Below are 14113 nucleotides of genomic sequence, written 5' to 3' on the forward strand. Positions count from 1 at the left end.
GTCGTGCGTACTCTACAAGACGCTCGGATAGCGGAAAGACCCGTGCTGGCAACCCCTCAGCGTGATCGTTTCAGGGGTAGTTGCCAGTTAACGAAGACCAGATCAAAATGTAGTGGTATAACTTGATTCGTATATTTCCATAGAGGGGCAGCCTAGAGTAAGCCAGATGCGAGGAGAGCATACGAGCCAAGCACTAGGGGACTTGCCCCTCCAACGGTGTTCATGATGATAAGCCGTGGGGGAGCGGCAGAACCAGGTGAAGAATGTCGGGCGGGCCAACTGCTGGTCCCTGGATCATCAAGGGCCACGACATCGTGCATCCCTCCCGCGGTTAACTCGTTAAAATAAGAAATAGTAACACAAGTACGGAGTACGTACAGAGGAATAATTCTCGAAGACTGGAACCCAAAAATTCGTCGGCAGGGAGGAGGGAGAGTGTATGAAACGCCGAGTATTCGTTACCTAATAATACGCCGAGGGCGCTGGCCTGCGGACCTGGCGGTATTATTGGCGAGCGAAGGACTTTCTGGAAGCACACTAGAGGCCGGCTAAGCGTAAGGCAGATGAGATGGGCCCACCCTATGGAGGAGGTTCCAGGGAGCCCGCGTCATGAATATACATCATTACTCGGGCCTTCACGTCTGCTCGACGTAATCGCCCATGTCGCCCCCGTAGGTCTGATGTTCCGGGGTATTGCCGGGGCGAAGGTTCGATCTATAATCAACCCCTACCGGGAGACTCGTTCGGCCTACTGACTGGACCGGACATTGGAGGCCTTGCTCCTGGCAGACCCGGGCGAGTGTTACTAAATGAGCGGTGGAAGCTGTGTTGTGACGGTATTAATTTACGTATCCGCATTGAAATCAAAGTTACGCTGCTACCCCATCTCCGCTTAGTTTCGAGTCGACCTCAACCCAGCGTAATAATTTCCGTTGGCAACCACCTCGACTCTCGTACTTCTTCCCTTCACTCTGTCGCAGAAGCGCCCGGTGTGTTACCATCTCGTCTTCCCATATTTCCCCCGTTCGCCGGCGCTGCTTCTCTCCGTTCCTCTCGCGACCCGTCACTGATACTCGGCGGACCATCTGATACGTCCCGCCACCTCCCGAATTCGTCACAGTTCCGCATTGCAAGCGGGACGTTATCCGAGGGTGGAAGGTGGACTTTGCTCAGCTACCAACAAGTGCTTGCTGATGAGACATCGGCCCTCCTCTCATCTTCCTCGCCTCTCACTACTCCATTCAACCTGAACATCCTTATCGCCCTTCAGCCTGCTCTCCGTTCGTTCGTCGCAACTTCCCTCCCGCTTTGGCTTGCTATTGCGCGGATCGGATAGGTAAAACGGCCTCGTCGTTGTAACCTTGCCATTCATAACACCCAACACTGAGCCCAACACCGATTCCATTACCTCCTTTTTAAACACTCTCTCTCGACCCTTATTCCCTTCTTTTCGCTCGACTCTATTTTTTTTTTTCTCGCAGGCGATACGATAACGATGAGTACGACTACTCCCATCGATATCGCCACTCGGCAGACCTCTGTCTCCCCTCCGGGACAGCAGGCGTCGAACTTGACCTCAGCTCTGCAGCGAGCGGGCAACACAGAACGTACAGGAAGCATATCTCATGCCAATGTCCCAATCAGTATGTTCAAGGCTTCCGCCCCTCGTAAGGACTCCATAGGGGCAGCTACTGCGCAATGGGGAAACGGTACGAAACCCATCTCGATGTCCGGCTCCAACCGGGATAAACAGCGCCGGGAGTCGTTAGCTGGAAGCTTAGTCGGTGGAATGAGTTGGGGTGGTGTTTCTGTTGGCAGTTGGATTCGCGATGAGTAAGTTGTTCCTCTCATCCTTCAGCTCTTGGTCGAATACTAACTGAAGTACACTGTAGCATCATTATGGCCGGCACCTCTCCTTTCACTACTTTCCAATCACCATCATTCCACTCGTCATCTTATCTGCCGAAACTCGAAGCAAATTTCATGCGCGACTTTTCTTGCTGCGGCGTGACTCTACCTACTCTCCATGATTTGCTACAACACTACGAAGAAGCGCATGCAACAAAGTCTGGACATCGCCCGAGTCAAGTCGACCCCCGTGCAGCTCTCGCTGCTGCGACGATGTCACAACAAAGCCAACAGAACAACAACCAAACCCGAGGTCTACAGCCGGATAGGACTATCGACATGCAACGAAAGATGAACCAGACTCACACCCCTCAACAGCATTCAGATATGGACACCATTGACGACATGGAAATGGATGATGCTATGGACGATGTTGATGCGTCTGCTCAATTTTTCAACCCCCAATCCAGAGATGCGAACCAAGGAGGATTTGGAACACCGAACCGTCAAGTCCCTAATTTGAACTTGTCAATGCTTCCAAGCCATCAGGGCTTTAAAGGGTCTCAGCCTGGAACTCCCGTCGCATCTGCTCGCCCTCTTTCCCTACAAAACAACCCCACCGTTTCCTCCGTCAATACCCCTACTCTGATGCCAAATCCTCTTCAGAACTCACAGTTCCGCGGAACCCCGGACTCGTCAACACCAGGAACACCCGCAGAGCTCGACGACAGCATGATCGGCCCCTTTGGAGAATTGTCAATGCAAAACGCAATGCTGCAGGGCCAGCAGCAATTCGCGAGATTCACCGGAAATAATGACATGGTGGATTTGTGTATTGACGAGCCGGCAAAGCGACTCTTTAGCCCCACTGGCGGAATTAACCAATCCAATGCCCACTTCAAGCTCAGTGGAGCGCAGTATGGTCCAAATAGCGACATTGCTAGACGGATACGCGAACAGCAAATGCTCGCAGGCGTTCCTGATACTACTTCTATCCTTCCAAACGAGGAGCCGAAGCCGTACCGGTGCCCAGTTATTGGTTGCGAAAAGGCGTACAAGAACCAGAATGGTTTGAAATATCACAAAGCTGTAAGTGACATTGGGAGAACCCTCCCGGCATCTTGTTTCGTCGCTAACAATTCATTTAGCATGGCCACAACAGCCAACAGTTGCACGACAACGCGGATGGCACGTTTTCTATTGTCAATCCAGAGACATCCGCTCCATACCCCGGAACACTTGGCATGGAGAAAGAAAAGCCATACCGATGCGAGGTTTGTGGGAAGCGTTACAAGAACCTCAACGGGCTCAAATACCACAAATCGCACTCCCCTCCATGTAACCCCGATTTTCAACTTGCTGCCGCACGCAGTCTCAACTATGGCGGTGGCGTTATGCAAGGACAAAACATCAATGTTGCCGGGGCAGGCTTACCTGGCATTGGTGAAGAAGGTCTCCTGTAGGCTTGGCCTTCTTCTCACTTCATTTCGATTCTATGAATTTCTACGGCCTTATTGCGCGACATATGATTTAATGACCGGCTTGGTGGTTTGGAGTTAATTTGGTACGAATGCCCGTCAGAAGATCTTAACACAGGTTGGATTGTTGGGCCTGACGATACCCCGAAGACTTCGGAGACCTACAACGGCTTGTTCGGTGCTCATAGAACGGATATTTCTGATTTTGTCTCACATTTCTTTTCTTAGCTTTTTCCACTCCTCGTTTTGTGTTCTTTCTTTCTTTCTTTTTCTTCTCGCCTCTGCCCCGTCTCGATTCCGCGGCTTCTTCGAAGATGCTGGATAGTGTTGTCGCATCTTTCTCCGCCGCCGAACATCCTTCAATATCCACCCTTCGCTTGGTATTCGGTCTCCAGAATTCAGTTCTACGGCTGAGATAGAATAGCGAATAGCGTTAGAGTGAGTGTTATTTGGGGTCGGTGTTCCCGATTCATCCCTCCAGCAGGAGACTGAATTGCAAATACGGGAAATAAAGGAAACCAGTGGCTCTCCTAGTGTCTCGGTTTCTGTCTGTAGATAGACGGTTTCTCTTTAACCTTCATCCTGCTTGGGGTGTTCTTCGGTGTGGCAATCTTCGTTAATGTGGGTTTTTACATGGTGTTGTTGGTGAATTTCTAAGTTAGTATCTGTCCGTGTTTGATTATGGGTGTTCTTTCGATAGATACTTTTCTTCTTCCTTGTTTTTATGGTTTTCTCGATTCCCAACTGTCCTTTGTTGTTATGTTCTGGTTCGGCATGGTTGTCACGGAGACAAAAAAAAAGTTTTTGAAAAAATGAGATTCGCCTGGTTATTACTTTCAATTTATGTTCCCAATGTTCAGTTGTAGACGGTAAAAAACACGGCCCAACGTAAACCTTCCTGCACAGTTTGATTCCCATAACTAGTCAGTAGGTTAACTGAATAATCGACCCCTAGGACGTCTTAATCAGTCCACAAACGACTCGAGAAATATATATATATATATATATCCTACTATAGGTACACTCTAAAATAGACAGCTAATGGAATAGCATTCAGATTTCACATCCAGATATGTGAATTGTTTGTTTGTTTAGTTTAAATGTGGATATTCTAATACAAAAAAGGCATCATGATGAACTCGACCGTCCGCCTGCATAAGCGCCATCCATCACCAATCCAGCCAGAAACAGAAAAAGTGAAAATAAGAGGAACGGAAACGAGGATAGACGAAAGCAAGTGGAGGGAAATAAAGTGACGAGTTGCCAAAGTGAAATACTTGGATTTGATGTAGACATCCAGAGTGAATGTTTCGTATTTGTATTTTTATTTCGTATTTCGTTAATTGTTTTTCAGGTAAGAATGCATTACGTGAAGCAATGTTTGGCTTTCCCGATTGTCCAGTCTACTGAGGAGTGGGTGTGCGATAGAGGGTTTTACACGTAGGGTATGACATGGGATGGGAGCTGGATATGAGGGTAGTTGGATGGCGGGAGTAGATATGGTTTACCATTCAAACTCGCCCTGGCCTTTGTGAAAGACGTATCTGCTCAGTATGTTAGCGGATGTCAGAGGTAGAATATTGGAACTCAATCGAACATACTCTTTGCCTCCTGTGGTTAGAATGCCGTCTTTCAAGGTGCACTTCCACTTATTCTTGACCCGTTGGACTTTATCGTATGTGCAAAGCATAACTTGTCCAACAGCGTCATCATCGTCCTCATCCTGAGCGACTAGGTCATCAGGGTCATCGAGATCGGAATTGATGGCATCTTCATCGTCTTCTTCCTTGGTATCATCGCCCCCAGGACCGTCAAATTGAGCCCTAGGCGTTGTAGACGGGCCTGCAGAGGCGTTGGCAGACTTGGGCTGTGATTTGCGCTCATCCAGAGGCACCATAAGACCACCACCTTCGAACTGCAGCATGCGCTCTTTGATATGGGCTCGAAGGGCGCTGTCACTCTGTCCACCATCACGTTCAGCGGCCTCACGTCTCCGTGCGACTTCTGCTTTCCAATCCGAGAGCGCATCGCCAGCAGCACCGTCTGTCTGGGAGTTGCTTATGGATGGATGTGGTACGGGATGGTAGCCTGGCTCTTGCTTGATCTGAGGGTTCTGGCCGTTGGGCATTTGTTGCATACTAGGAGGACGTGGCATTCCCAAGGGTGGTTGCTGTGATTGGGCTTGCATCTGACTGACCGAGTTCGCAGCCGCAGCGCCATATCTCTGTTGGATCAGATTGGTAGCGCGTTCGCGTGCCGACTGAGCATTTGGTGGGGCACCCATCATATGGCTCATGGGAGGCAAGGAAGGATGACCATTCAGACCTGGTTCAGTTTTGATTTGCGGTGCGTGTCCTAATGGATTGCTACCGGTAGCTCCGACCGCAGTGGGAGCCTGAAGTGGCGGGCCATTGGGAGGGAGAGACTGAGGGTGATGCGGTGCATGTTGGAGTTGAGGGTGTTGTTGGTGGGGTTGTTGCGGGGGAGCATGTTGCTGTTGGTGGACTTGTTGGTGGATTTGTTGTTGCTGTTGGGGACGAGGGGCATTAGAAGGGACTGTTGTTGTAGGAGGAAGAACCTGTTGGTTCTGAGGTTGTGCAGGAGTCTGTGGGGGAGCAGGATCCCATGGGAAGTGAGCGACTCCCAGAGAGGAGAGTTTCTGCTGCCAGCTCTGCGATGAAGTTAGCGACCGAGGGGAAATTCAACAACTGAGAATAATTTTGAAACAAAGATATAAATAGAGATCACGAGTAGGTGCGATGCAAGAGAGAACGTGTCATAATGACGGGCGTCCAAAGCGCGCACAGGAGTTGGACGGCGGGGACGGAGATGCGCTGGGAGGTGAGAGTGGCTTGGCGGCCTGAGGCGGCTATAAAAGAAGTTCAAAAGCAGCCGCTTCCCCAGCATAATCGCTGAGTCTGACACCGCCTCCCGCACCTCTCGGCCTCCCCCGCCTCCACCCAGATTGAGGCTCCATCAAGGGATTTCATCTCTTTCCATCATCTTGATTAAAAAAAAAAGAAGCTTCTCACCTTTCGCAAGTCTAAAAGCGTCTGCTGGTCGACGCCGCTTTCTTCGAAATCGACCTGGGATGCATCGCACACCTCCTGGATGACACGCTCGAACACCGTGCCCTGCAAGACGCCCTGGTTTAGCCGACATCCCCGCAAAAAGGAAAGGAGAGGACAGTCGACAGAATCGACAGAAACAACCATGGCCTGCCGTTCAGACAGGGTCGGGTTGCCTTGAGAAGGCACTCACCACCAACTGATTCGACATGCTGAGCCGTCAAAGAAGGGATGTTGTAGCCGTTTATTGTCGGATTTAGAAGACAGCAAGGGGGGTTCTGAATTTGTTTTCTCGCTCACTCTCTAACAAAAAAAGTAAAAGAAAGCCAAAACCAAGCTTAGAAACCTATTGAAGCGGTGGTTGTTCGACTAGCAGCCGGAAGAGCCTCTCGTCGCAGCGGTCGGCGATCACGGGCTTGGATGCGGCGGACGAACTCCCAAACGATCACTATATCTTATTCCCCCAGGACTAGTACTTGCTCGTAGACAGTGTCACTCCGGCAAAATCGAAGTGTATCTGACAGAAAAAAAACCCTAAATGTGTGGTGCTGCACCGGTTGGAAGGAAGGAAGAGGACGGTAAATGGCGAGAGGTGTTGGTAGAGGCGAGGTCGCTGTAGCCGGGCGAAATCCGCCTCTCTTCTACCCTGCTTACTCAGCACTCTAGCGCCACTTCTTATAAATACTTTCCATCGCCTGCATTACCGTGTTCACTTCTTGGGGGTAAGCGGGCGCCAGATGCTGTACTTGCACTTCAAATTCCATTAGCTGTTTATTCAAATCAGTGCAAAACTCGTTATTTATTGCACGCAAAATGAGACTATTCTGTATAAATTAATTCCACGATGACCCGGGGTCAAACGGGCGCCTGGAGCCCATTGATGCCTATAAGATCTAGCTATAATCCCCCGACTCCCCTCACCTCATGAGATTCGTAAACCATTTCAAGTGTTGCAGACCATCTCATCCAATATGTCGACCATTACCATTTACCGGGGCTGGCTCGAACCAGGCCGCTATGTCTGGTCCCCCTTTGTAACCAAGGTCGAAGCCCGCCTGCGCTTCGCCAACATTACCTACAAAACAGCCGTAGGAACCCCCAAAACCGCGCCAAAGGGCAAAATCCCCTACATCGAAATCACCGATGGAAACGAGGCCGAAGCCAGCACAAGCATCGGCGACTCAACCCTCATCATCAAACACCTCGTCGAGCGCAACATCCTCCCAGACCTAAACGGGGATTTGGCGCCTGAGCTGAAAGCAAATGACCTGGCGATTCGTGCACTCTTGGAAGATAAGGCTTATTTTTATAATGTACCGACCTGACCGACTTCACTTGTGACTGTCTATCCTATGGGTACTACTACTAGCAGTACTCGCGAAAGCCATCTATGCTAACACGCCAGTACTTCCCCAATCTAGACCCGCGAAAGATGGACAGAAAACTACTACACAATGCGCGACCACGTCCTAGGCGCAGTCCCATATCCCATCCGGGTCGTCATCGGCATGCTCATCCACCGCACCATGGTCCAAACTCTACACGGCCAAGGCACAGGGCGTTATTCCGCGGATGAGGTCCAGGAGTTCCGCGTTGAGGCGTGGAATGCTGTGAATGACCTGCTTGTTGCGTCTAAGGTGAAGAAGACTCAACACCAAGAACAGCAGGGTGATGCGGACCAACCGTTCTGGGTGCTTGGTGGTGAGGAGCCGACGGAGGCTGATACGACGGTGTTTGGGTTTGTGATTTCGGCTTTGATATGTACTGCGTATGTTCCTTTGCTTTCTTTTGGATTTGGAATCCCTGGGTGTAGATACTGATTTTTTACTTAGTGGCCCGAAGGCGAGGGAGTTGGTGATGGGGTTCCCTGTTATGAGGGAGTATGCAAGGAGGATCCATGATGCGTACTTTCCGGATTATGAGCGGTGGGATGAGTAGATGGTTGAGCTACAACTATCTACGGCAATGGAAATAAACCAATCGATTACACGATGTGGATTTAAAAACTTCTACCATGCAATATACAACAACCTAAATACAACGCCTGCTTGTGGTCTCAAACTCCTTGTCCCAAAAGCCGCCCAAAATACTAAAAGTAGTAAAATGTAGAAAGAGTACGAAGTAGTAAGGCATGCCAGATACCTATACAGTAGAATTAGGTTGAACCAAGTTACCGAATGGTCATCGACTTGGTCATTTGCGCCTTGCTTCCGACGCCGCCCTCGCGAGATGCCGCGGCGCTGGTTCCAGCCTTGCGCTCAAAGACCTTCCAGAACTTCAAGCTCTCGTCGGCGGCGGCAGTGGCGAGAAGCTGGCCATCGGGGCTGAGGGAGCTGTGCAGAACACGGGTCTCGTGAGCGGGGATCTCGACATTGCGGACGAGAGTTGGGTAGCTCCAGATGCTGAGGGAGTTGTCAGGGAAACCGCTAGAGCTAACGATCTCGCGGTAGTGGTTGCTCCATCGCAGACTGGTGACCTGGGAGCCTGTGTCGATGCTGTTGGTGCGCGCACCGGTCGTGGTGTTCCAGAAGTGGATGTGACGGTCGTAAGAACCACCACCGGTGGCGAGGAGGTTGAGCTGCCAGGGGCACCAGCTAAGAGCCTTGACAGCGGCACGGTGGTTGGTCTTGGTGAACTTGGGGGCGCTTAGCGAGCGGGCGTCCCAGATGTTGACTAGGTTGTCGTTACCACCTGTGGCAAGCTGAGCACCGTCGGATCTCCATTCGAGACCGCAGACCTCGGAGGTGTGGGAGACAAGCTCAGCCACCTTGTGCTGTGCAATGCGGACATCGTGGTTGAAGACGAGACCACTGCGAGCACCGGTCGAGAGAGTGTGCTTAGACCAGCCCATGACACCAACGCGAGACTCATGTCCGAACATGCTGCGGAGCTTGGTACCCTCTTCAACATCCCAGATTTGCACCTCACCAGTACCCAGGCCGACGCCGACGTAGGAGCCGTCACCGCTCCACTTGACACTGCTGATGTAGGTATCAGGAGAGGACTCCAACAGACAGCTGACAGTCCCTGAATCGGCAGACCATACGTATACGTTCCGCTCTAGGCCAATGGCGACCTGGTTCCCGGAACTCCAATCCAACAGATTGAGGTAGTAGTCATCAAGAAGACCAGGAGCATCGAGAACACGCTCGGGCGCAGTTTGGACCCTGCGGCGGAATTGAGCCGGGTTGGATTTGTTGGATTTGAGGGGACGGTTGTATTGAGCACGCAGATCAATTGGCTTGGACGACTCAGGAGGCGGTGGCTTGAAGGCGAGGATTCGAGTGTTTAGGTTCACTCCACAGGCATTGGCTAATGAGGATTCATAGGCGACAGCATCAGGGGCCGGCTTTGTGTAAGAACTCGAGCTCTCTTCATCCTCCAGACCAAGGTTTTCCAAAGCTGCAGTGAGGTCTTCGTCGGTTCCACGGCCACCAATGTCAAAGGCACTCGCCGCACTAGCAAGCACATTAGAACCCTTATCGCTGCCACTGGTCTTTGGCCTCTGGCTCTCTTCGGGCTTTGCAGTACCTGCAGTTATAAGACCTTCACTCGCAGTACGGTTGGGGATGAACCGATCCCCAGCGTTGTGTGAAATCCGGACGGTTGTCTTGCCTGCCCGTGGGCGACTGGGAGCAGGCTCTTTCCGCAGGCGCTCCTTTGATGGTGTCTGATTGGATGAGGGACCCGTTCCAGTCAAAGACCACTCTGAGACACCAAGCTCGAGGTGCTTGGGGGACTTGCGGGTGCGGGCAATGTTGGATTTGGGGGACTCGCGGTAGGCCCGAGACGTGCGAGCGACAGGCTTGGAGGATTTCGCAAAGTATGAGGAAAGGTTGCCGCCATAGACAGAGCGTGCTTGGTCTTTAGTTGCCTCGGACTCTTGTCGAGGAGGAGTGAAAGGGGAGGAGTTGTTGGAGGCGACGCTGTCCCTCCGTCCGCGGGGGGATGGTGTGAGGGGCATGCGGCCGCCAGCCACTTTTGTTGAGAAGATCCCATGATGGGTCTTCACTGGTGTAGATACCAGAGGAGTAGACATGCTGAAATTATCGAGCTAAAAACGCTGAAACAGAAATAGCAAGGACTTTTGAAGCTTCAGTTGCCGTGGCCAAGTCAACCGTACGGTGGACAGTACCAAAGACAAGAGACAGCTAAGATGCAGCAATATGCGATGCAGTGATAACCAATCGAGGCTATATCAAATGCAGAGTATGGCAGATAGCAGCAAGAGGAAGGGAAGAAGTGAACTTAGGGGAGAGAGAAGAGGGATGAGGGCAGAAATCGAGCCAGGGGAATAAATACCAGCTCTACGTATAGTTCTCAGTTTCTCCCATGGCAACCGTTACTGGAGGTACAGCCAGCGCTAGCCCCGATGAGACTAGCCCACACATGACCTGCGGCTCTTCCCTTTTTGGGCGCCGATCGGGCTTGGCACGTCTGGCTGCTTCTGCTCTTTTCTCTCCGACTTCCGAGTCGTCTCCGGTTGACACTGACACTTGCAACTCAGACTATTCTTAACACAACTTCACTTTAACAGTGAAGTGATGGGCGAATTATTTATTGCGCAATTCTTTCTTACCTAGGCGTGTCTTTTTGACCTCTTGCTCCTGAGTTACTCCCACCTCGCCGATCCACCTCCGACGACGTTGCGCCTCGGCCCAGTGATGGCCTGTCAACCACTATCCTGCAATCAACTCCAACACTGAGCCATCGACAAGATTCATGCGACAACGATATCGAGCCAGTGATTAACTGACCCAGCTCCTGTGAAATACCTCCCCCTCTGCCGACCGACTATCCTTGATTCCACCAGACCCACTTTTCTCCGATTCCCCGCTATCCCATGCTTGATGGCTGCCACTACCCCCGCGCAGCAGTCTGTGCCGCCCCAGAGCGCATTCTTGATGACAGCGAGCTCGAACAGTCGTCACCGAGGCAGTGTCGACTCCCGGCCCAACATTCGCAAGGTTCAGGGCCATATCCCAGCATGTCTAGTTAATGCCTCGGTGACTTATTGCGGCAATGATCATATCTACGCCTTCGGAGGGTTTGATCAGTACACTGATGAAGGTTCATAAACTCTTGGTGTGGTATTTTCTACTGGAACTATGCGGGCTAACCTGGCGCAGTGTACAACCATGTTCTGCGACTTGATCTGAATACGCTCCGATGGGATTTGGTGGATAACTATGGAGATATTCCGGGTGTCCGTATGGGTAAGCAGAACACCAATTATCCTATCACGACACCAATTTTGAATGCATAATAATGTCAAATGTTTTTATTAGGCCACACCGCTAGCCTATACCAAGGAGACAAGCTGGTAGTATTCGGCGGAGAAAATGAGCACGGTGTATACCTATCGGACGTGGTCGTCTTTGACGTTCCCACCTCTACCTGGTCTCAACCGGAAGTCCGTGGACAAATCCCCCGAGGAAGAGCCCGCCATGCTGCTGTCATTCACGAGGATAAACTGTTCATTCTAGGAGGTTCGGAAAACAGCGGCATTCTTGACGATATGGCCTATTTGGATCTTAAAACCTGGACTTGGTCTCGATCGTGGAAATTTACCCCTCGCTTTGACCATCTTGCCTGGATTTGGGGCGGCCGTCTTTGGACCTTTGGCGGACTGGATCCCGATATGGAGCGATCTACGGACATCTGGTGGTTGGATTTACAGGCCATTCCGGCTCTTGGATTGCAGGATATACAAGGTACCATGGACTCTCCCACAAGAATTGGCAGGATAGCTCACGGTCCAGACAATACAATGTACAACCACACAGCCCAACAGATCCCTAGTCGCTCCGGGAGCTACGCTGCCAATTCCGCAAGCGTACAGGTCCGCAATGCTAGCCGGAGGAAGTCCATTGCCCCAGGTCCTGTCTCTTGTCTCCAGTTCAAATCAGGACCTAATGTTCCGTCTCTGTATTCCGGCACTCACTTCCAGGCTTTTGCATCTGGCGTCTTACTCGATCTTGTCACGCCATCTGAAATGACGCGCGTTTACGATTGCAATCTTTCATCCCTGGAACTCGACTCGTTGCGATGGCAGAGACTAGCTGATGGACAGGAGCTTTTCCGATCCGGTTATCGATGGCACTACCTTACAGTAAACGCAAGTGGTACCAAGGCATGGTTGCTCGGATGCAACCTGGATACCGCTACCACCCCTGGAAATGGAGACGAGAATCACATGTCTGAGGTTCTGTCCATCGATCTGGAAAGGTATGGGTTGCTGGGAAACGAGATGTCGGCCCTGTCTCCCGACCCTAGAAGAGCAGTAATCTCTGGACGGACACACATGGGACCCCTGTCTGGGCTAGGAGCGGATTTATCAACCGCCTTTGATCAACGCCCCGAATCCGGCAGTGGGGCTGATTTTACGATTACGGCCAACTCAGATGACTTTGTCTACGCTGACGATGGGTTTCAAGACGGATCATTGGCGCAATCGGCCCCAGCTTACCTTCCCGCTAACGCAGCTACATCTCCCCCGATCCACGTGCACAAGCTGATCCTGCAGCTGAGGTGGCCGCATTTTAAGCGACTTTATTCGGCCCAAATGGCGGAGTATCACACAAACCGCATGCATATCCCAGAGCCCTACTCGGTTGTCCGTGCGTTTCTCTACTATCTGTATACGGATAGCATCGCTGGCCATCCTGAATACTGCGCGGATATTATTGATGTAGCGGGGATGCTCGTAATGGCAAACCTCTATGACCTGCCCCGCTTACGCCTCCTCTGCGTCAACCGCTTAGGGCGGGAACTAGAGGTGGAAAATGCGGCAATCATATGGGATCGGGCGGGACGGACCAATGAAGAGTGGCTGATGAGGCGAGCGGCACAGTTCTGTCTTAACCATTGGGGAAGGGTTGTTCGGACTGATGGCTTCAAATCTCTCAGCAGACAGAGGCTGATCGACCTATGTGAAGTGGTGGACATGGAGGGTCGGATTATCGTGGGGCCAGAGCTCGAGCTTGTCGGAACGCTTGGCGCAGAGGATGGACTAGGCAGTGGTCGTGATCCGAAGCGGTCGCAGCTGACGTTCAATGGCGTTGCCCTGGACGTGGACGAGGCTGAAGCGGATGAGATGGATGGGGTGGAGGACATATGAGGCAGCCCTTGGATAAGCCCGGGTGCCAAGCATTTACGCTGTCTTTCTTGTTTCAGGTTCTTATTGCCTGTGCATTGCATTTCTGAGAGGGAGGAGTTTGCTGGAGTTTGATTTTATGAGTGAGCACTGGATTCAGGCGGAGTTCGGGGACATTGATTGTACAGCCCGAGGATTTACCGACGAGCAGGATGATTGCACGACTGTACGTATCTATCTACACTGTTGTGTCATCTACTATGGGGCAATATAAGATTTGTCTTGTTATTTTTCCAGCTCGCCTTAGGGCATGGATCCTTGCTGACCATTCCGCTTTGGACACGGCGAACGGGCCCGCCCAGCCGCCACAGTCGGTTGCCAGGCACTGTATCCACCATCATCCTGTTCCACAACTACGAGCAGTCCAGTTTCACCCCGCCTGATCGAGCTCGGGCTCTCCGCCGCCGTCGGCTGCCTCATCGCTCGCGGAGAGCTCCTTGACCGACCGGGAAAGCGAGGTGAAGCTGAGATGGTTTAAATATTTCCGTAGTTCAGATGTTTTGGTGCCTCTTACACCGCTGCGCTGGTGTACGTTTCATCCATTGTCAGCTTGCTTCGAAATT

The 14113-nt window shown here is 51.6% G+C and overlaps 5 protein-coding genes across 5 annotated transcripts; 3 read left to right on the forward strand and 2 right to left on the reverse strand.

Annotated features, from left to right (window-relative positions):
- Positions 1–1495: 1495 nt before the first annotated feature.
- On the forward strand, positions 1496–3311 carry SFP1 (zinc-coordinating transcription factor SFP1; the record flags this gene model as incomplete). The annotated part of the gene is made up of 3 exons (XM_041706061.1): positions 1496–1833; positions 1893–2937; positions 2997–3311. 3 exons carry the CDS (start codon positions 1496–1498, stop codon positions 3309–3311), a joined length of 1698 nt encoding a protein of 565 aa, XP_041558484.1.
- Positions 3312–4830: 1519 nt separating this feature from the next.
- On the reverse strand, positions 4831–6605 carry APUU_51002A (transcription initiation factor IIA large subunit; the record flags this gene model as incomplete). The annotated part of the gene is made up of 4 exons (XM_041706062.1): positions 4831–4870; positions 4928–5997; positions 6359–6460; positions 6588–6605. 4 exons carry the CDS (start codon positions 6603–6605, stop codon positions 4831–4833), a joined length of 1230 nt encoding a protein of 409 aa, XP_041558485.1.
- Positions 6606–7365: 760 nt separating this feature from the next.
- Positions 7366–8332, forward strand: APUU_51004S (glutathione S-transferase family protein; the record flags this gene model as incomplete). Its single annotated transcript, XM_041706064.1, has 3 exons — positions 7366–7707; positions 7816–8162; positions 8227–8332. The coding sequence occupies 3 exons, from the start codon at positions 7366–7368 to the stop codon at positions 8330–8332; spliced, it is 795 nt and encodes a 264-aa protein (XP_041558486.1).
- Positions 8333–8564: 232 nt separating this feature from the next.
- CDC20 (WD40 repeat domain-containing protein) lies at positions 8565–10433 on the reverse strand (the record flags this gene model as incomplete). The annotated part of the gene is made up of 1 exon (XM_041706065.1): positions 8565–10433. The coding sequence occupies one exon, from the start codon at positions 10431–10433 to the stop codon at positions 8565–8567; it is 1869 nt and encodes a 622-aa protein (XP_041558487.1).
- An 811-nt stretch (positions 10434–11244) lies between these two features.
- On the forward strand, positions 11245–13514 carry APUU_51005S (Kelch motif domain protein; the record flags this gene model as incomplete). Its single annotated transcript, XM_041706066.1, has 4 exons — positions 11245–11464; positions 11524–11610; positions 11683–12108; positions 12157–13514. The coding sequence occupies 4 exons, from the start codon at positions 11245–11247 to the stop codon at positions 13512–13514; spliced, it is 2091 nt and encodes a 696-aa protein (XP_041558488.1).
- Positions 13515–14113: the final 599 nt, after the last annotated feature.

This window comes from Aspergillus puulaauensis, chromosome 5 (assembly GCF_016861865.1).
Source record: "Aspergillus puulaauensis MK2 DNA, chromosome 5, nearly complete sequence".
In the NCBI taxonomy this organism is placed as follows: domain Eukaryota; kingdom Fungi; phylum Ascomycota; class Eurotiomycetes; order Eurotiales; family Aspergillaceae; genus Aspergillus; species Aspergillus puulaauensis.